Here is a 23127-nt window from a genome sequence, read left to right as displayed (position 1 = left end):
CGATAAGGTGAATAGTGGATGCAGTATATTTAGACTTGTAAAATAAGGTACCATACAAGGTTGTTAATAATCGCAGAATCCCTACAATATGGAAGCAGGGCATTCAGCCCATTGAGTTCACATCAACCCTTCAATGAGCGCCCCACTCAGACCCATCCCTCTACCATATCCCTGTAATGCTGCATTTCCCATAGCACATCCCTGGACACTGTGGGCAATTTAACATGATCCACATAACTTCCACATCTTTGGACCGAGATAGGAAACCAGAGCACCCAGAGGAAACCCCCACAGGAACGGGAGAATGTGCAAACTCCACACAGACAGTTGTCCAAGGGTGCAATCAAACCCAGGTACCTGGCACTGAGAGGCAGCAATGCAAACCACCAAGCCACTGTGCTGCCCTCGTGCATAAATCACAAAAAAAAAAATCAGCATCCAAGTTCAGCAGGTAAATGGAATGTCGATCTTTGCTTCAAAGGGAATAGAATGCAAAACAGGGAATCATTGTTCCAACTATACAAGGCACTAGTTAGGCCACAGCTGGAATACTGAACAGTTCTGGGTCCCTTATCTAATGAAAGATATACTGACATTGCAGGCAGCACAGAGAACGTTCACTAAGAGGATACCAGGTATTGAGGGACTGTCTCATGAGGAGTAGATACAGTGTGTATCCATTGCGGTTTAGAAGAATGAAAGGCAACCGTACTGAATCATAAGGTTCTGAGGGGGCTCAACCCTTTAAAGGGTGGGGACATTGTTTCCCCTTGTTGGAAAGTCTAAGAAAAGAGGACATAATCTCAGAGTAAGGGATCACCCAGTTAGGACAGCGTTGAGGAGGTTTTTTTTTCATAAGGTAATAAATCTGTTGAACTATTCACTGGAGAGGGTGGTTGAAGCCGAGTCATGAGGTATATTCGTGGCAGATTTTTAATCAGTAAGGGAATCTAGGGTTATGAGGATATGGTAGGAAACTGCAGTTGAGAATGATCGAATCAGCCATGATCTTACAGAATTGCACAGGAGTTCTGTTCCTACAACTTACAATCTCAACTGTAGAGAAAGAAATAGAGTTAATCTTTTGAGTTCAGTAGGAGTCTTTTTCAGAACTGAAGAAAGGTGGAAAAGACCTAGATTTCAGGCCTTGCTTGAACGGGACTGTACTTCCACCTGAAGTCTAAGAGTTGAGCAGATGTAAATCATCAACAATAATGTGGATACAGACAGACATGCAGCTATAATGAGCAAGGAGGAAAGCAAATGTTACGTTGCCCTTTACTGCGGGTGGGGACAGGAGGGGTGGTTTAAGAATGCAAATGTAAGAAATGTTGTTGCAACTGTTCAGGACTTCGGTGAGATCATACCTGGAATATTTTACACAGTTTTGGACACTTACCCTATTGGTCCCTCTTTCTCCATTGGGTGGCTTCTTTCTCTCTCGGGGGTGGGGGTGCTCACTCTCTGACTGCTGGCAAGCTTTCCTGGAAATCTTATTTATTTATTTATGGGATGATGACACTGCTGATGAGACCAGCATCTGTTGCCCACCCCTTACTGCCCTTGTGCTTGAATTGGGTGGGCCGCTCACTCATTTCACAGGATATTTAAGACTGGAACCACATTGGGCCTGGAGTCAAATGTAGACTAGACCAGGTAAAGATGACAGATTATGAAACTTGCTTTAAATACCATATTTCCTTCTGTAATTAATCGAAAGCTGCTGTGATGGAATTTGAGTCCTTGTCCCCAAAGCAATATTCCGGGTCTCGGAATTTCTAGATCAGTTACTATCTGCTATGCCACAGTCTCCCCTAGAGGAGATCACAAAGTAATTGTTTGTGATATCAGGAAAACATGAAACGCAATGAAGGAGAAATTTGATTTTAAAAATATCCAGTGCCCTACAGCCCATCTAACACTAATAAATGCAAGGTTTCTGCAATATATTATGTCTTATGCTAATATCCACAGCAACTCCTCTCATTAATAAACTCAAAACATTGATTGAGCACGAGCTCCTGATGTCACCTTCATTGCTGCTTTCTGGAGCTGCAGGAGTTTTAGTATCGATGCCCAAGCCAAACAAGTCGAAGTCAGTAGTTTGCTTTTTGGTCTGGGTTGACGGCTTCACTGGCACACTGAGCTTTCCTAAACTGAATTCATCGTTGGAGAGCTCAGAGCTGTCCTCTCGAACCGGAAATGTCTCCTGCAAAAAGCATCACCAGTCAACAGTTACTACTTCAGGAAGGGAATCACGAGAAGTGGAAGGAGGCTGGCTTCAAAGCCAGGTAAACTGAAGAGCCTAGCCTCAGCACTAACACACACAGCTCCAAATGAGAAATGTATGGCTTCAGGTCAGTGCAGAGAACTGATCATCATCCATGTGACACATTCTAGTGCAACACTGTGAGAGACCTGCACTGCCAGGTGAGGGGTAAAACCAACAGCTCCAGCTGCCTTCTCAGGTGGACATTAAAGACTTGATTGTAAAAAAATGTAGATGACGTCTTCCTGGTGCCTTGGTTAATACTTATCCCTCAATTGACATACCATGAAGATTATTTGCTGATTATCACATTACTGTTTTTGGGAGCTGACTGAGCAAATTGGCTGATGCATTTCCTACAATACAACAGTAAATACATTTCACAGCAAACAACCCGAGAAGGTAAAAGGTGCTGTAGTTTAGCTAACCCACAGCAGAAACAGACCATTGACTCAAGTGGGCTATGATAGTGTTTGAAGAACCCAGAAATCCTTTCTCCCACCCTACCGTTAACTCTGCTTCTGGCTCCACAGATGCTTCTGCCAGACCTACAGAATTTTCTGTTTCTATTTCAGACTAGTGGGGACTTGCAAAACATTTAATGTCAAGTGAGTATTTCTACTACAACAGAATTTAATTAAATATGCAATTTGTCATTTTATTTTCACCAGAGACTTGAACAGAATCAGACTTCCTACTCAGCAAACAGTTCTATAAATTTGTTGATGTGTAAAAACAGGCCCAGAAGTAAAAATATAAATGTTAAGAGTCTGGTATTGACTTATTTATAGTCATGGAATATCAAAGTCTATCTGGGATCTGTTTTCACTGAAAACAATCTCCACAAACTGGTATCACCTACATCATCTAAACAATTTACACCAATGCATTCTTTCAATTCTCAGGAAAACCTGGTCCAAACACTTTCTATTCTATTGACTGAACTTTGATTTTTAATATAAAGAAAAGTTTTTCAACGGTAAGTCGTATCAAATAATTGCGTCTGTCAGTCTTAACAACTTCCATCACCGATTCTCCTCTTTCACATTCTATCCCCATCAAGCTGCTGCCCCCCACCCCATCCCATCCATAATTCAATCCAAACCCTCTCAGAATCTCTCTTCCCAGTCAGGGATATTTGTCGTTAGAATGGCCTGGCGTTCCATTTCCCTTGTTCTCCACCAGTGTACCAGAACCATTAGCAACAGCACGTGAGGCGGGTCCCAAAGTCTTGCAGATTTCTGATAATATCCGAATTAGGATGAGAAGGTGGTGGGAAAATTAGCCAGGAGAATGCTGGACGCAGCAATCAGGAAGACGGGTCTGAGCCTGTAACCAGGCAGTGAGCTGACTCTGGGGGAGCGGTCAGTCAGTGTCCTGGCTCCGGGGGGAGCGGTCAGTTGGGGTGCTGCATTTCAGAGAGCAGTCAGCCAGTGTCCTGCATGTGGGAGAGCGGTCAGTCAGCTCACTGCACTTTGGAGAGCAAACACAGTCAGCTTGAGCTTGTGGGATGAAAGCAAGCTGTGGGAATTTGGCCAAACCTGCGATGCTTGCTTTGGAACAGAGATAAAGGTTTAGCCTTACGCCAATGTACCTGTGTGTGCTTGATGTCAAAGATTTGTGATTGAAGTATTTATGATTTCATTATCCTGCTGTCACTCTGCTCAGCTAGACTAGTCGAAAACCACAAGCAAGAAGCATATGACATTTTAAAATGTAAAGAGCAGAGATGAAACTTACAGTTGTGTTTTTCCTGTTGGAATCATCACTCTCAAAGTCCGGGTCATCCATGACAAAAGACAGCAACTGCTTTGCAATTGGTCCCTCAAGATCACTCTCTGATGACTCTCCACATTCTTGAGTTGTCGGTTTGTTCTGACCTTTACCCTCAGTTGTGTGGAGTGATGCTGGCACTGGGATGAGTGGAGAGGCCAGAGGTGAGACTGAAGTCAGGAAACTGTTCCCAGACAAGCTGGAGGCTGGTTTTATAGCAGCAGATGAACTGATGCCAAAGTCCTGCTTGAAAGCTTTGGTTGGAGCTCTACCCTGGGACTTTAACAAACTTTTGGAAGCCCTGAAGAGGAACAGAAAATACAAATGGTTTACTAATGAAGGAAGAGCACCCAGGTTGTTAGACCCAAAATGACAGGCACTGGGCCATCACAATAGTAGGAGAAGGGGCTGTGATTGGAAGGAATATTTATTTACAGAGTTTGTTATCCACATGGATGTGCTCTCTGACTACGTCTAGTCTTTGGGACAGAGTGAGATAGGTATCAGCCATGATGTCCAGTTCCTGATGTCTGATCAATATGGACAGGAATATTGGGTGGAGGACAATGTGAGCTTGAATGTTACGACTCAAACAGTCACCTCAAGGCACTAACTGGCTTTTCAGGCGAGCAGTAACAACATGAAGTGACACTAAACGCTCAGGGAACCTCACTGCACAAGAAACAACTCAATCTTCACTTTGCCCATCATGAAGTTGGAATATTGGAAAATCTGACACTCTACGCAACTTTACTGCTTATATAGAATCTTAAACAACAGAAGGGGACCAATGGACCACCGTGCCTGTACTAGTTCTTTAACAGAATTTTTCAATTACTCTCACTCCCAAGAAGCCCTCAAACTTGCTCCTCTTGAATCTATCCAATACCTTTTTGAAAATTATACTGACTGCTTCCTTCACCTTTGCAGGCCCATATTCCAAACTGGAACCCAAGCTCTAAGAATTAGCAGCAGCAGGCCATTCAGCCCTTTGAACCTGCTCCACCATTCAACATGATCAGGAGCGATCTGACTGTGGCTTTAACGCCACTTTACAGTCTGTCCCCCAGACCTCAACTCCCTTGTCAATCAAAAATCACTCTGAACTCAGCCTTGAATATATTCAGTAAGCCAGCCTCCACTGCTCACTTGGCTAGAGAATTTCAAATATGAACAACTCTCAGTAGAAATCACTCATCTTAACCTCATTTTAAAACCATGCCCCCTTGTTCTAGTTTCCTCAGGAGGGGGAACATCCTCTCAGCATCTATCCAGTCAAGCCCCCAGAGAATTTTAGATCTTACAATCAGATAGCCTCATCTTTGATGAAGTACATAAGGAGAAACTGTTTCCAGTGGCAGTAGGATTGCTAATCAGAGGACATGAATTTAACATAATTTGCAGAAGAGGCAGAGGGATAATGAGGTAAATTTGTTTTGCACAGAGTTGAAATTTGAAACATTCTTGAAAAGGAAACCGTTTGTAGGGCTGAGGAAAAACAGAAGGGCAGTGAGACTGAAAGGTCATCTCATTTAAAAGAGCATTTCTGTTAAATGTACCTTAACCGTCTCTGCTCAAAGAAGCACAATCCAAGCTTCTCCAGTCTCTCCATGTATTGGATGCTGTTCATCAGTGGCATCAGCAAATCTCCCCTACCCTCATCCAAGACTGTGACTTCCTTCCTAAAGTCTGGGGTCAGTCCTATAGCGAAGACTTCAGTGTTTCATAAAGGGCTAGCAACATCGCATTACTATTGTATTCTACTCTTCTATTAAAACAGCCAACCACCTGTTTTTTTTCATCACAATTTTCTCAATTATCATAGTATCACAGACTCCCTACAGTGTGGAAACAGGCCCTTCAGCCCAACAAGTCCACACCGAACCTTGGAGCATTCCACCCAGACCCATCCCCCTATAACCCACCTAAGCTACACATCCCTGAACCCTACGTGCAATTATTAGCCTTTATTTTTAAGAATCTGTGCACAAACAATCCTGCATCACTTTGTTTATGCACCTCTTGTTAAGTTTGTACCATTTATTTTACATTGCCTCTCATTTTCCCTATCAATATGCAGCACTTCACACCTTTTCTCGTTAACTTCTATCTATCTATGATGCATCGGCCCATTTCACCAGCCAGTATCCTTGTGAATTCTGAGACCAACCTCCTGAGCATTTGCTACATTTGAGTTTTCAGTCTTGAGCAAACTTTAAAATAGAGCCTAGCACATCCAAGGCAGATCATTGATGTAAATTGACAGAATGGTACTTCTAATGCCAAACCACATGATACAGTAATTTAAACTGTCCTACAGTCAGTAAAACAACTGTTTGCTACTTCTCTATCACTGACCGTTTTGGTAAATCTGGACGAACGGTGACTTTTGCACTCTCATCTTCATCACTGGACAGTGTGATGTTTTTACTGGGAATCTGCGATTTCACACTTGGATCCTGTAGCATCTGGTCATCGAGGTCTAGGTCATCCTGGAAATCTGTGACCATAGGGTTCCCTTTCCTCTCCCCGTCACTGCATCACAGCAAGGCAAGCAACAAGTGAATCACAGCCGATAAACCACTCAGACTACAAGGTAATAAACTCTACAAATGCTTCACTCTGCTCTAACCAAGATGGTGACAGACAGTGACCATGCAATCACACACCCAGAAGGCCAACTCCAGAGGTCCTGCCCCTGCCCTCCAGCCACCCCCACCCCAGCAACCCAATCAGTGATCCCAACTCTCCAACTGGTCCTGAACCCACCATGTGCAACATAATGACTGCGTGATTTTAAAAGTATTTCATATGAAAATCCCAATTCAGGACTTCCCAATCCTGAGGATTCTGCACATAAGCTTCACGGAGATGGCTAGACTGTGGATGTTCTGAAATTCCTACCTGTCACTCTCCTGCTGTGTCCCACAGTTACTTTCCTTCTGGGGAGTTGGATCCTCGAGGAAGCTCTTGTCAATTCCCTCATCAGGGACGAAGTCATCAACATTCTCTGTTTTCACTTCTCCCTCCGGGGAGATCGGAGATGTGGTATCTATATAAGAAGGTTGGCATCAGGAGAGGTTTGACTTTGTACAGGGAGCTGGAGGTGGTGCCGGAGGCAAGACAAAGGGCAGGGAAAGAGAGGAGGGACACGTCAGCGGGGAACTGAGGACATCTGTGTACTGAGAACTCAGGAAACAGCAAGATAGAGGAGGCGGCACTACGATAAGCCTTGATGGTGCAGAACAGTCTAGAATTAGGTGAGAGCAGTTCAGAGCGATTCAGGATCAGACGGAGGTGGCGCAGTGTGGAGATGTGAAAGAGGGCGGAAGAGCCATAGGAATTGGAGAGATAGACCGCAGCGAGTGAGGGAGCAAGTGGAGAGAGATGGGGATGAGAATAGTATGGATGAGGGGGAATGGGCTAGGGCAGGTGAAGATAGGGACGAGCAAGGAAGGAAAGGGGAAAAGGGAATAGGTGAAGAGGCAGATGAGAGGAATGAATGACAGCAGCAGGGGAAGAGAGGAGTGATTGGGGTGTGGGGGGAGGCTAGGAGACAGGAATGGACGAAAGGTGGAGCAACTATATACAAATGAAAGCAGTAATGGGGTTGGTTGAGGGTCAATGAAAACAGACTGATGAGCGGGGAGCGAAAGGGGACGAACAAGGAGGGGAATGCAAGTGGTATCAGGGTGCTGTGTGGACAGCAAAGTGGAGTCGGCAGTGAAGGGAGAATTGCGGGGTCAAAAGGGAGAGCAGTGGGTTGAAAGGGGCTGGATGGTTGAATGAGTGCTTGGGAGGAGGGAAATGTGTTGGTAGGGAGCAAGGGGAGCAGGGAGTGAAGGGGAATGATCCGGGAAGGGTGTGGTTGAGGGTAGTAACCCAGGACGTGAGGGGGAGGGTGCGGCAAGAAACGAGGGGTCAGGGAGAAGCGAGGGCAGCTCAATGTCAGGGTGGTCAAGGAGAGGTCGTGGAGAAGTGGGGATAAAGTGTAGGGGAGCAGGATGAGTGGTGTGTAGGAAGAGTGAGGGGAGGCGCGGAAGGGTGGATTGGGCGGGGGGAGATTTGAAGCGGGCAGGAGGGGCATGTTGCAATTACATCACAACTGGGGCTTACAATCAATCTTATCAAGTGAACAGTGAGTTGCAGGTTAACAGAGGCAATAAATGAACATTAAGAATTGAGTGGTTTCAGGCTGACTAATCCCCCGTTCCACAAAGACTCCAGAAACCACTGACTTCCCAGGTCACAGGTCAGCTTCCCAAACCTCATTCACGAGGAAGGGGAGGCTGTTCTGCCCCTCGGTCAGATTCCCAACATGACGCACCAATAGCAGCACATCTCCACTCAATCACATGAATCGCTCGATACCATCATCCAACTTACAAAAACCTCCGACCTCAGCTTGGAAATTATCAGCATCCACAACCTTTACTTGACTCTGAAATAGTAGGAACTGCTGATGCTGGAGTCTCTGTTCCCTATATCCAAGAAATGTTTCCCGATTTCCTACCTAAAAGACTCTGTTCCAATTTCTTCCCTAGCAGAGGACTGAGCTTGTTTCTATCTACCCCTATCCAGTGTATAGCCCCTAAGTTGTTCAATGTCTTACCAGCCTTGGTAACAGGAGGTTCTGGTGTGGAAGAGGGACCAAACAGTCGTGAGATGAAGCTGCGACGCTGAAAGACCGGTGCAGCCTGGTTGCTGCTGGCAACAGGGGGCGCACTGAGAGGTGTGGGGGATACCTCAGGCGCCAGGCCTGGGTCAGTCAGGGGTGACCCTGATGCTGGTGGAGGGGACATTGATGGAGTGGGAGATGCTTGCACAGGAGCTTGAGGTGTTCCAGGGCTGGAGTTGGTAGTGGATGCTGAGCTTGGGGGTACCACAGGTGACTGTGATCCAGAAGATGGGCTTTGACCATTGGTTGCTATGGGAGAATTGAAACCCCGGTTCTTGGTATCCATCAGCTCCAGGAATCTGCAAGATACAAAGAGAATGCAAGATGTCAGTAGAAAGTGGTGAAAAGATTTCCCAGTTATGGCAGGATCTTTAGAGACAGAAACAGAGTTAACATCTTGTGATATTTCATTCACTCACGGGATGTGGGCCAGCATTTATTGCCAATCCATACCTGCCCTTGACAAAGTGGTGGTGAGCTGCCTTCTTGAACTGCTGCAGTGAAGGCACTGTGGATACCACAATGCTGTGAGAGAGACAATTCAAAGATTTTGACTCAGTGATATGGAAGCAATGGCGATATATTTCCAAGTCAGGCCAATGAGTTACTTGGAGGGGATCTTGCAGATGGAGGAGTTTCCATGTAGCTGCTGCCCTTGTCCTTCTAGATGGTACAGTTTGCAACTTGGAAAGTGCTGACTAAGGAGCCTCAGTGAATCAATGCAGTTTATCTTACAGATGGTACACACTACTGTCACTGTGTGTGGTAGTAGAGGGACTGAATGTGGAAGATAGTGGATGGGGTACCAATCAAGAGCTTTGTTCTGGATGCTATCAAGCTTCTCAAGAATTGTTGGGAGCTGTATTCATTCTGACTCCCCAAAGCCTGTCTACCATCCTGAACAGGCTCTGGGGAGACAGGTGAGTTACTTTTCCAGGACTCCTAGGCTCTGACCTGCTCTTGCAGCCAAACTATTTACGTGGTTGATCCAGATCAGCTTCTGGTCAATGGTGGCCCCCAGGATGTTGATATTGGGGGATTCAATAATGAAATGTCAAGCAGCAATGTCAGAGATGATCATTGCCTGGTACTTGTGTACAGAAAATGCAACTTGCCTCTGATCAGCCAAACCCTGGAAGCTATGTGTAAATCAGAACTCTCAGGTCTCACAGGTAATTCCCTAGGATGTTTGAAATTTTATCACTGGTTCAAGGCAGCATATGCAACCTTTGGACAATGAGAGAAAATAGCTGTAACTCTGGGGATGTTTGAAAATTAACTCTACGATTACAGCAATCTCTTGAGCTAAGAGCTCATGTTCTACCATAGATTAATCTGAAATCTCATATGTTATTATGATACTGTGATATTTAATATCACCAGATCAAACTAATAATGGATAGCTTCAAAAAAGTAGTGAGCTTTAATACAAAGTATTTTAGAATTGAAGATATTTCAGTTTTAAATTTCACTGGACAAACACATGGCCAGAATTTCCAAACCCAAGTCAGAAGGTAAGGACTGAGAATAGTGTATATGAGAATAATGCAGGCTGACACTCCCACTGTAGCACTAGGGTAGTGTTGCAATCTTTCAGGTGAGACAAGAAACCAAGACCTTTCAGGTGGAAGGAAAAGATGCCACAGCACTAGTTTGAGGAATTATCCCTAGTGTCCTGGTCAATAGCCTCATTTAACAGCACAAACAAATTATCTGGTTACTATCACTTCAGTATTTGCTGCTGTTTTCTACATAATGACACCAGCTAAACTTCTTGGCTGTTAAGCACCGTGGCACATCCTGAGGTCATGAAAGATGATTTAATTTTAATTCATCCTGGACTAATGCAGCTGCATGTTGCTGCTCAAGGCTTAACCTGATGTTTTCTGGATCAGCCCCTAACTGTCCCAGGGTACTACAGTTGTAGTTTCTGTATTATGGATACATGAGCTCATGATCATCTGATTTAAAGGAGAGAATGCTATCACTGGTTCAAGGCAGCATATGCAACCTTTGGACAATGGGAGAAAATAACTAACTTTGGGGAATGCCCACAATCAGATTCAGTACCTACACAAAACACCAACATATTTTCACCACGTGTATAATAAACGGATCACAAACCTTTACAGGAGATTATTCAGCCCCCATCTCTGCATCAGTCCACAAAGATCTAACTGCACAAATCCTATTTTTCCACTTTTGGCCCTTAGCCCTGGAGGCAATGGCACCACAAGTTAACATCCAAATACTCCTGAAATGTTGAGAGTTTCAGACTCAACCATTCTTTCAGGCAGTGAGCTCCAGACACCCACCACTTAATGAGTGAAAACATTTCTCATCAACTCTCCCCTTAGCCTTCCACCTGTTATCTTAAATCTATAACCCTTGGTTATTGACCTCACTACTAATGGAAAAAAGTGCCTTCTATCCACCCTATCTAGGCCCCTCCTCATCGTATGCACCTTGATCAGGTTCCCCTTTCAAACTTAGCTGCTCCAAAGAAACAACCCAATCTGTTCAACCATTCCTCATAACTCAGACCCACAGCCGAGACAGCATCCTGGTAAACTTTCAAAGAATTTTTCAACCACCATATTACAATGGTCACGTGACCAGTATTATTCAACCAGGGAAAACCCTAATGGTCCCACACCTGGGCTGCCTATGAGGCAGTCTTGATCACCTCTTCCTACGATTTGAGCCCACTTTTCAAATATACAGTTTAGTACTTGAAGTGGCCATTCAGCCCCTCAAGCCTGCTCCACCACTTACTAAGACCCTAGCTGATCCAGCAGTATTTTGAATAGCACATTTTCGTCAACACTCAATAATGTTTGAGTCTCCTGAAAATATCCACTTCAGTCTTAAAAATTTTCAATGACCCTGCTTCCAATACCTTCTGTAGCAGCAAGATGCACTGCAGAAATTCACCAAAGATCCTGAAGCAGCACCTGCCAAACCCATGACCACTTCCATCTAGAAGGACAAGGGCAGCAGATATATGGGAATACCATCCTGACTTGGAAATATATCGCTGTTCCTTCCATATCACTGGGCCAAAATCCTGGAATACTTCCCCTAAAGGCCTTGTGGGCCTACCCACAGCAGGTGGCAGTTCACTGCCATCTTCTCAAGGACAACTAGGGATTGGCAATAAATGCTGGCCAGCTAGCAATGACCACATCCCATGAATGAATAAAAATAAGATGTACAAACTGCTTAGAAAGGAATTAAAACATTTTTAAAAGTATATTTGTACTTCTTTGTATCAAAAATGTTCTAAAGCCACTAAAGGAGGTCAGAATCATAAAACTCAAAGCACAGGAGGTCATTCAGCCTAAATTGCATTTGTGCTGACTTTCTAAGAGTATCTGACTGAGTCCCCACATTCTCACCTTTTTCACGTAGCAGTAAAAATGTAAAATACTATCCTCTAATTTTCAATCCTGCCATCAACGGGAATTGTTCTCTGTCCAGACCCCTGGAATACATGGATCAAATCCCCTTTCAATCTTCTCATTTTCAACAAAAACAATCCCAGCTTTTCCAATTGATCCATATAACTGAAATCCCTAATTTCTGGAACCATTCTTGTGAATTTTTACTTCATAATCTCTAATGCTTTCATATTGTTCCTGTAGTCAGTTGTCCAGTTTTGGGTACCAGAGACCTAATCATTACTTTCAACAGTTTCAGCATTTACTTCTTGTTTTAAAGTCTGTGCTCCTGCTGAGAAATCCCAGAATGCTGCTTGTTATAATGACCGCAGTCTCAACTTGTCCTGCCACCTTCAGTGATTTATACACCAATACACCCAAGTTCCTCTGCTCTTGAACTCCTTTAGAACTGTATTCTTTATTTTGTACAGTTGCTCTACATCTTTCAAAAGTGAATCACTTTACACTTCTTTGCATTCAATTTCATCTGCTACTTGTCTGCCAACTCTACCATCCTGTCTGCTGTTTTAAGGTTTAACACTAATCTCCTCATAGTTCACGATACATTTTGAGCTATTCTCACATTTTGAAATGGTGCCCTGTGTACATAATAGGGATCTAGATTCTGAATACAGGTTACCATGACTCTTTCTCACTCAGCCAATTTCATATTATGAGATATTGTATTATGATTCTCTTTACCAACTCACTCACAAGCTGTTTACTATGCCATGTTTCCATTCATTCATAACTTTTTACTAACTCACTCTCAAGCAAACTGTGTTTACTATACCATGTTTCCATTCATTCATTCATTCATAAAACTTTTAAACTAAACATCCCTTCCAACCAATTACTGCTTCTTTATACCTTTCAATTCTTGTTGACCCCATGCTGCAAGCAGCATTTAGGCCTGTTCCTGTATCAACCGCTACCCTGAATAAGTGTTAATACCCTAACCTACTCAGAACAATGCCAACCCTGCCATTGTGTCTCTATAACTCATTCAAAACTATGGAAAGATTATAATATTAATTAGCCCTTAGCAACTGTCTCTCGGGACCTGAATAGGTTGCACAACATCAAACAGTTTCCTCCGCTGGTATGTACTTTTTAAATACATATTAAATAAGGCCGCTATCCCTTTATTATCAAAACAAGACTTCCGTGAAACTGCATGAATGAATGTGTAAGAACTGTCAAAACTAACAATAGTAAATGAAATCTAACAACCCAGCTGCGGGAGATCAATTTAATATTCTCCATTCTTTTATTTAGTACACGTATAACTTCTCACTTATTTAGATCATACAGGTCTAGCATTTCTCTAACTAACTTTAAAGACAAAAGGACTGACACCTTTTAATTGTGCAAGCTCAGACCAGGCAGACATTCTAATCCCAACAGGAGTAACAGCCAGCATTTAGCAAGTGCTTAAACTATCTTCTGCTTTCCCAGGCCACGACGTCGCGCAAACATGTGTACAATAGATACAACTATGTGACACCATAATGCTAAAATTTTAATGTATGTAAAAACTATGTATTAAAGAGGCTAGTGTAAAACTGTACTTTGGATTCCATTGCTGCCTCAAACTGTGCGACTGCAGATGCTCAATAAAGAGGCTGTTGTTATTGCACACAATCCCACAATATCCATATTATTTCTTGTCACTCAGTCAATTTCATATCCATGTTATTACTGTCCCTTTTATTCCATGAGACTGTGATGGAAAGTACTTTCCTGACAAAACCATTAGCACTCTCTACATGCTGATCTGCAGCTCATTCACTGGAGGTCAAACTGGCTGCCATTTACTGGGATTTATATTAAGAAGATTATTGAATTGGTTCCTGGTAACTGACTCCAATGTATTTCCTGGTACTGACGTAACCTGGAATTGAATAGGCAAGGGGTTCATTCACTGGTTCACAGTTCTCAGTACTTAGCTTGATGCCTGATCCTCAAAGTCAGCAACATTGTCTTTATCAATGTCCACGAGCACCTTTCACTAAAACTAGACTCTGCAGAGCTTCAAAAAGACAGACAAGTCAGCAGAGACTGCAGATGGGTGACAGATGAAGTTCAATGCAGAGAAGGAACAGGTGCCACACTTTGGTGAACAGGAAGACAATACAAAACAAAGCGTAAAATTCTAAACAGCATTCAGGAGCAGAAAGACCCGAGTGTAAATGTGCATCAGTTATTAAAGATGGTAGGACAGGTGCAAAAAATTATTTTAAAAAAGCATATACTATTCTAGGCTTCATAAACAGGCACACAGAAGTGCAGGGAGGTTATGAACTCATAAAATTATGCTATGTGGACTGCAGCTGGGCATTGTGTAAGGTAAAGGAAAAATTTCCAGAGGTTCTCATTACAGAGAGACGAGTGGTTTAACTGAAAGGTCACTGATGGGAGAAGTGGAGAAGGTCCTTCATCGTAAACTCAGCCAGCACAGGAAATGAACCCACGTGATGGCATCACTCTGCATCACAAACCAGCCATCCAGCCAAGAGCTAACTGACTCCTGACAGAACTGCGTACAATAGCGGGTATCACACTATAGGCAGGATGTGAATGCACTGGAGTGTGCAGAAGCAACATACAAGATTGATTTCACTCGTGATAGATTTTAGTAAAGAGAATAGCTTGGAGAAGTTGGGACTGTTCTCCTTGGAAAGGCTGAGGGGAAACTTGATAGGAATTTTCAAAGTCATGCAGGATCTGGACAGAGTAAATAGGGAGAAACTGTTCCTGCTTGCGAAAGGATCGAGAACCACAGGTCACACTTATAAAGTGTTCTGGAACAGAAGCAAATGTGAAGTGAGAAAATCAGTTTCATATGATGAGTGGTTCAGGTTTGAATGCACTACTGAAAGTGTGATGTGGCAGGTTCAATTAAGGCATCCAATAGGGCACTGGATGGTTACTTAAATAATGTTGTAGAGGAAAGGCAGGAAATTGGCACTACATCAAAATGCTCAGAGTTGGTGCAGACATGATGAGCCAAATGGTATTATTCTGCACCATAGCAATTCTGTTGTTGCTGTCCATGGCTCGGCTCAGCAGACAACTCCAGTGTACAGTGTGTGTGACTGTGAGTGCGTGCGCAGGCTGAACTGCAGAAGTTTCACAGCCTTGCCCAAGTTCTTGCTGTAAAATATCTTAAATCAAACCAAGTCCCATTTATATGACCACTTCTGCGCTCTCTGAACTACTGTGATTCCTGATCAAGCAATGATAGATTTTACAGTTCTCATCTTCCTTGTTTTCAAATCTCTCCATGGCTTTGCTTGCCCTTCCCTATCTCTGATTTCCTCCAGCCCCACAGCCCTCTGAGATCTCTCTGCTCCTCTGATTTGGGTCTCTCGATTTGAACTGTTGAACCATTTCTGTCCGTTTTCAACTTCCAAAGCCATAACCTCAAAATCCCCAAGAACTCAGCATTTCCTTCTCCTCAAACACTATTGTAGTCACTTGTCCTAGAAATTCATTTTTCAGATGTACTTGAATGGTGTTACAGAAATGCAAGCTCATTCTTTGATTCTGTTTAACCCGGCCCCAGTCCTGTTCACAACAGTGAGATCTCCACATCAAACCTCCAAAGAACATTCTCAGTGAGAGTTCCTCTGCTGTGTTATCCTACTACCTCCTCAAGCCTACTCATTTTGGCTAGCTATCCATTCTACTCATTCTTCTATTGACTGTTCTTCATCTTCAATCCTCTGACTCCACATGGTTTCACTTCCCATTGCTCCTCTTCCCACCTCTACATAGGCACTTCTGGCTGCTTAAGGAATGATCCCGAGATCTTCTCACTGTCTCACATCCACTTATTCACTGATATTGTACATTGACATGACAACCATTGCTATTAATACTTAGTTTCACATCCCAACCATCACTGTACTGACATCTCTGATGCATAAAGTTCACCTGATGCTGAGCAGCTCAGTCAGAATGACCTGACAGAGCATATCACAGTGAGCAAATCATTGGAGCCTCACCACATACTGCCCTCACTCACCATGCACTGCATAACCTGATAGATCCTGAGCTTCAAACTACAATCAGCTATGAAACCTTCCCTCCGAAATACACACCAAAATCCTTACATAATGTTCTCACTTCTCAAACTTAAAGTTGTAAGGTTATGGGCAACTGGGAGCAAGATATTCCAACTGCCCATCCTCAATTTGAAATGCTTACTTCAGTCCTATCTTTGTCCTGCCCATAGTGCAAGCTCAACCATCCCTCGATGCCCTCTCCCCTCCCCATCTCGCCCCTCCCTTCGGTGCCCTCTCCCCTCCCTACTTCTCATCTCCCCTCAGTGCCCCCGCCCCTCCCCTTGGTGCCCTCTCTACCCTCCCCTCCACACCCCTCTGTGCCGCCGCTCCCCCCCACCCACCGGATCCCACCCCCTCCCAATACCCATCACTGCACCGCCCCCTAGTGCTATCTTTGCCTCTGGTCTCTGGTGCAACACCCTTTCCCTTCACCATCACTCTTAGCGAAGTCTTTAGCTACCTCTGTTTAACTAACAACCTCCCTCCACGAAGTCCTCCATCTTACTACTTCACTATACACCTTTACAACTTTTCTTCAAACCCATCTTTTTCTTTCTTGTTTTATCTTTTTTTTAAAAATTCATTCACAGGATGAGGGTACCACTGGCAAGGCCAGCATTTATTGCCCATCCTAGAGGAGAGCAGTTAAAAGTTAACCACATTGCTGAGAGTCTGGAATCACATGCCATCCAGATCAGGTAAGGATGATAGTTTCCTTCCCTCAAGGACATTAGTGAATATTTTCTATACCGGCATTCACTCCTTTTAATGTTTGTTGTCCCTTGTAAAGTATCAACACTGTAAATTGCTATAGTGTAGAATGATCCTTTTTTTTTTAAAACAGGAGAAAAAACCTAACAGTTCCCTCAAATGCTGAGGAAATCCCACTGAATTTGATGAGTTTACCAGGACAGTTTCTAGCACAGACCCCATTCTTTGTGTTTCTTAGCAACCTGACACAAATAGCTTCAGGAATGCTTGTTTTAGCCTGTCAGCAATCACTGCTCTTGCAGGCCCTGATTCAGTGATGAGCTTCCATGATGAACTTGCTCATGAAGTAGTCATGTGTTACATTTCTGAACTCAAACATGCACACATACATGATCTCAAGGATTTTCTGACTCCAACCAAAGTGACACGGAAAATGAGAAAATCAAATCAAAATTCTACCTCCAGTACAGAATGTAAAAGGCATGTCAATCCAAGAACCTGCTTGTGGTTTTACAGATAATATTCACCAATTTGAATTAAAAACAAAGTGCTGGAGAAACCCAGCAGGTCTGGCAGCAAATGTTGAAAGAAAGCAGAGTTACCATTGAGTTCAACATAACTTTTTCTCAGAACCAAGCCTGAGTTTCTCCAGCTTTTTGTTTTTATTTCAGATTTCCAGCCTGACTGATTTGAGCCTCAAAATTTTTTTAATCAATCCATTCAGAGATGTTATAACACACCTGTGCAGCAGGTAGACTTGAACCTGGGCTTTTCTGATCGGAGGTAGGGTCACTACCACAGAGCCTTGATCTGAGCCTCAAATATAAATTGCAATAATTTCACCCACCTGCTCAATCACACAACTGAAGTGACAAAGTTAGAACTGAGAACAGGCTAGGGATTACCTTTCCGGCAGCTCCAAATTCCTAATCAAAATGCAGGCTGGAGTCCTCCCAAAGCCTGCAGCACATTAAGAAGCCTTAGAGGATAAAGTGCAGAGCACCACTCTGTGCGAGTGTAGGCTACAGAGCTTCGACTGACGCAGTGTTCAGCTCTTGCCAAGAAACTTGGTATCACAGCACTGAAAGGCACCTGCTGATTGGAAAACTAATCTCCTGTGAAGCCTTCCATCAAACATTACAATGGATTCAAATAAATAACTTAGAACCAGGTACAATGGACTCAATAGGCTTGTCTTACAGGCGATAACCGAGCTGTGAACATTTATGGCTCTCACACTGAGCATCCTCCTATTCAATGTCAACAGTCAACAGTCAACATTAGAAGGCACTGCTTCACATATCACTCAGCGATATAAATTGACATTGCTCCATGGACAATATAATGGGAGCATCAAGGTCAAAAAAATCCCATTCGTACTTTCCAGCAGTACACAAGAATGTTTTCTGTACCCCACCGTAGACCAAAACACATCCTCCCCCGAGGACCACTCTTTATCCAGGACTCCACACCTCAAGTCTGTCAGTGACCCTAGAGGTATACCTTACACCACATTGAGCCTACAACTATCCACATCACCTCCCTTCCCGAACCCCACACAACATCCCTGAAATACTTCCCAAATGCTAGCCCATTCTGGATAGATAACCGCAAATTGATATTGATGTGAGGGGTCTGAGTGTGGCAGATGAAATTTCATGATAAATAAATTATAATGTATATGGGTGGGACTGATACTAGACATGTGAACAGTATTACAGAGTCAAAATTAAAGACTGCAAGAGTGGAAGCAAGCTGAATATTGCAACATGACAGTCTTAAAAGGCATATTACAAACACCTAAATACCATAACAAAAGTAAATAGACATATAGTTAAAATGAGTAAACATAAGCAGCGGGATCACCAAATGGTTCTTATACAAGACATTTCCACACTCTGATTGTCCTCATGGTGGAGCATGGTGTTCCTTAAAAAAGGCCGAGTAGGATCGCTAGCTTAAAACTAACTGAAAAACGTTTACTATCCCAGGTTCAGAAATCTGGCACTTATTACACTAGAAAAGTGCAGATACCAAGGATAATTGGCTGAAGTATTTAAAATAATTGACACCTAAGTTTAATAAGGGAGAGATTATTTAAATTACTTTAAGTCACTGACAGCAAGGAGACGTGCATACTGGTATACAGTAGGTGTTGGGCATTTATGCAAGTATGGTGGACTATTACTTTAAGAGTCCAATCACATGACAATGACATCACCTGCCTGACAAACACTGGTGACAGGAATAAAATTGTTTCAAGATCCACTGGGTCAATCTACTGTTTTATAATAAAAAAAATTGTACTGTGACACTCACTGCAGCTTTTGGAGGCGCTTCCATAAAAATCAAAACATCACTGCACTGAAGCAGATACAGGCAGCAAAAAACAGGAAATCACCCAGAGAATAGGTTAACAGTGTAGAAGCAGCTTACTGCCAGAGTTCTACCCTGAAGGAAAACAGAATAACAAGTACCCGACATGGAAGAAAATGTCCTAAGCTTGGGGTGTAGACTTAGAGAGAAACAGACAGCCTCAGGAATACCTTGTTTTAAATGTGAAGAAGTCAGACAGTGCTAAAATCTTCATCATACATCATGCTACACAAGCCATTTCCATTTTTAAAAAGTGGCAGGAAATTTTGACACAATGGGACTGTATGATGAAAACAGAGAGACCTGGAACTCCTGCACAGAGAGATTCCATTATCATCTTTATGCAAACAAAACTGAAGCAGATACATTTGTTCCTGCATTCCTGAGTGTTATGGAGGGTTAAACTTCCGATTTCCTGAGTCTGGTAGTGCCATAGGACAGGGTTCCAAAATTTATGCAGAAACAGAAGAAATCCATTTTTCACCAAAACCAGTGATAATTGCTGAAAGGTTTAGAACCCGTAAATGCAGTCGACATGATAGTGCATTTACCTCACTGTCTGTAGCAATTTTAAAGACATCAGTAGAATTCAGTAAATTCAGGGATAACAGAAATCATGCTCTGAGAGATAGACTCATGCATGGTTTAAGACGTGATGCAACCCAGAAGACAATACGGATGCAAAGGAACCTAAAAGAAAGCACTGGAACTAGCAATCTCAATGGAACCAGCATGGCAAGGAAACTCAACAGCTAAGCTTGTGCATGAGAGCTCACAAAATGACAGCTGAGAGACGAACATCAAAGCAGACTCAAAATTACCAGCCGTGTGGAAGAACAAGTTGTGCAGCAGCAGATTGCTGGTAAAAGACTATTTGCTGAAGCTTCAGCAAAAAAAAAGGACACATTGAAGAGGCACGTTTGAGGAAGAAACATCAACAACGTACAGTAAAATTAGAGGAAGATGAGGAAATTGTTTTCCCCCCCAGAGAGTGGAGGCATCTGAAACATACTTCCTGAAAGGGCAGTAGAGGGGAAGATACCCTTGACCCATTTGCAAGGTGGTTGGATACGTACCTGAACAACTGTAGCCTCTAGGGATACAGATCAAGTGCTGGAAAGTGGGAATGAGGCTGAGTAGCTTGTTTCTTGGCCTGTGCAGAGGGGCCTCTTTCTGTGCTGCATCTTTCTCTACATTTTCAAAACATTCTAAATATCTGAAGAGGCGGCATGTGCAGGGATTTGAGGAAGGGTTGGGGTAAGGGCAGTCTGTCAATTCCTCCTTAGAAGAGCCAGCATAGACATGATGCGTTGTATAGCCTTTTTCTTTGCTGTAATGATACGATTCGATGATACATTTTAAAGATAAATGTTTGTGAAGTGATGTGGACAGTTCTTAAGAATTGAGGGACAATTTACAGATCAAAGGTCTTTGACACATGGTGTCATGTTGCAGGGGGAGAGGTCACAATAAAATGGCATTCTGCAGATCACACCTAACAAAAAACATTAGCAAACCAAATGACTTTGGATGGAAAGCAATCAGTGCATTAAGAGGACTGCTCACATGCCTCACATGTGTGAGGTGATGAAACACCTACAGTTCATAGTTCTGGTCCTCAGTTTCATTCTGTACAGAGAGTTCTTCCAGTGTGGCATCGATATCAAGTTGGTTGGTCTCCAGCTGTCTCAATAACGTCTCTCGCTGTAGGAAGAGAAGAATCAGTGAACATTCCAGAAAACATGGTAACCACTCACCCACAATCCCAAATCAAGAGATTACCATCAACTCCTCAAGTTCATTGTTGTGGGTGGATTTCCCTCAAACTGGATCCTTTAAAAAGCTCACCATTAGATAAACAATTCTTCCCATCGCACCATTTCTCAATTCTATCTACTATTGAAATTGAGCAGTTCTCTCTCCTGATCTAGTTCCCTTCTTCTGATAAGTTCCAAAGGCTGCATCATACATGCTCTTTATCTTCACCATGAAGGTTTGTTTTTCATTTCCAACATACTCTTCCTGAGACATCAGTCCTGAAACCTCTCACCTCCCTCAGGCTTACCATCCCTGACCAAAGACTAGACTTGGTAAATGGACCACCTGTTCTTTACCTATGAAAGCAATTGGGAGGTTAACTTTGAATCTAGCAACCATAGTGAGGTAAAACAGTCTACTGTCAAAGCACAAACAACAATGCAAACATCTCTAAATTACAAAAGCATGAAAGAATTTTTATCGTATTTTAGAGCCCTAGTATTAGCATGACAGCTGGATTCCGACACAGTGGGACCCATGGTTAGAAATAAGAGGGATGGGCAGATCTAGCCTACAACTCTCATGCTCACATTCAACCTACAAACAATCAGAGAGATGTATACAGAATCTGAGTTTACAGACCAGGTTACAGTAACATGGGAAAAACTCTTGTTCTCCTCAGCTGGCAGGTGAATACAGCAATGCTTTGGAGAGTTGGTTGAAGTAACTGCCTTGAACACAGTGGAACTCCTATAATGCTGGCCTGTGGCACAGCCACAAAGCAAGCAGAGTTTTCACCTCTCCTAGTGATTCCAAATCTGTGACCTATTTCAACAACTTTTCATCAATGGTTATTTTCCTCAATGTTTTAATTCTGTATCAAACTTTGAATCAGCTTAAGAGGTACTTTACACCTGAAATAACTAACATTCAGTTAACTTAAAGCTCCCAACCCCTTGATGGAAACAACATGATACCTCAGCACTCTTTTGTCTACGAACAAGAACCAAAGCAAATATTGAGGGAGGCCAAATGTGATTAGCAGTGGTTCAGAAGGTAGCACTTTGGCCTTGTAGTCCTAAGGTTGGGACTTCAAGTTCCATTACAGCACTTGAGGGCATAACATCCAGGTTGAAACTCCAGTGTTGTCCTGTCAGAGATGCACTTTTTGGATAAGACGTTAAACCAAACCACTTTCGACCCCTTCATTAAAATACTGGGTGGCACGATTTTAAGTGGAGGTCTCCTGGTCAATAGATATCCCTCAACCAACATCACAAAAACAGATGACCTGGTTGTTATTACTTGGTGGGAAGCTGCTGTGTGCAAAATGCTACCACATTTCCTACATTCTAACAACCACATACATTAATAACATGTCAACACTTCATTTGAGACATCCCAAAATCTACTTCTCAAATCAAACTTTTATTTTTATCACTGATTATCATAACATGTAATATTAGTGCCGTTCATTGTTTTATTGCTGATGTTAATTCTGTTTGTTTTTTATAGAATCCCTAGTGTGGAAACACCGACCCTGAGAGCATCCCACCCAAACCCACCCCCTATAACCCACCTAATCTACACATCCCTGAACACTATGGGCCATTTAGCATGGCCTAGCCACCTAGCCTGCACATCTTTGGACTGTGGGAGGAAACCCACGCAAAGACGGGGAGAATGTGCAAACTCCACACAGACAGTCACCCAAGGAATCGAGCCCGGGTCCCTGGCACTGTGAGGCAGCAGTGCTAACCACTGAGCTACTGTGCCGCCCCTTAAATTGTGTCCCTCATTCAATATCACTTTCTTTTGTATTTTCAAAATGCTGACCACCTCCTCTACTGTGACACAGTAATTATTCAGCATATCCCTATTCCATTATTTTCATTAACAATATCATTCCCTAACCCCTCAGTTTTATAAATATCATAAAAATAAAAATAAAAGAAAAAGAACTATTTTTGTTATTTTCTGGTGGATGACTCTTGCAAGTGTCTTTCCATACTCTGTTTGAATCTCATACTCTCTATGTTGTCACTCTTTGCT

General features: G+C 43.0%; 1 protein-coding gene across 3 annotated transcripts in view; it reads right to left on the bottom strand.

Annotated features, from left to right (window-relative positions):
* LOC109920828 (rab-like protein 6) overlaps positions 1–23127 on the bottom strand; it is a 124666-nt gene that overhangs the window by 12323 nt on the left and 89216 nt on the right. For 2 of the 3 annotated variants that reach the window (XM_048613575.1, XM_048613576.1), the window contains 6 exons: positions 20918–21021; positions 8655–9019; positions 6947–7094; positions 6401–6577; positions 4010–4343; positions 2032–2209 (listed from right to left, as the gene is read on the bottom strand). In XM_048613575.1, the coding sequence (XP_048469532.1) occupies positions 2032–2209; positions 4010–4343; positions 6401–6577; positions 6947–7094; positions 8655–9019; positions 20918–21021 (1306 nt within the window). The remainder of the gene's footprint in view (positions 1–2031; positions 2210–4009; positions 4344–6400; positions 6578–6946; positions 7095–8654; positions 9020–20917; positions 21022–23127) is intronic. The other variant, XM_048613577.1, reaches the window with a different exon arrangement.

This window comes from Rhincodon typus, chromosome 28 (genome assembly GCF_021869965.1).
Source record: "Rhincodon typus isolate 14 chromosome 28, sRhiTyp1.1, whole genome shotgun sequence".
In the NCBI taxonomy this organism is placed as follows: Eukaryota; Metazoa; Chordata; class Chondrichthyes; order Orectolobiformes; family Rhincodontidae; genus Rhincodon; species Rhincodon typus.
This window is presented reverse-complemented; position numbering and strand designations above follow the sequence as displayed.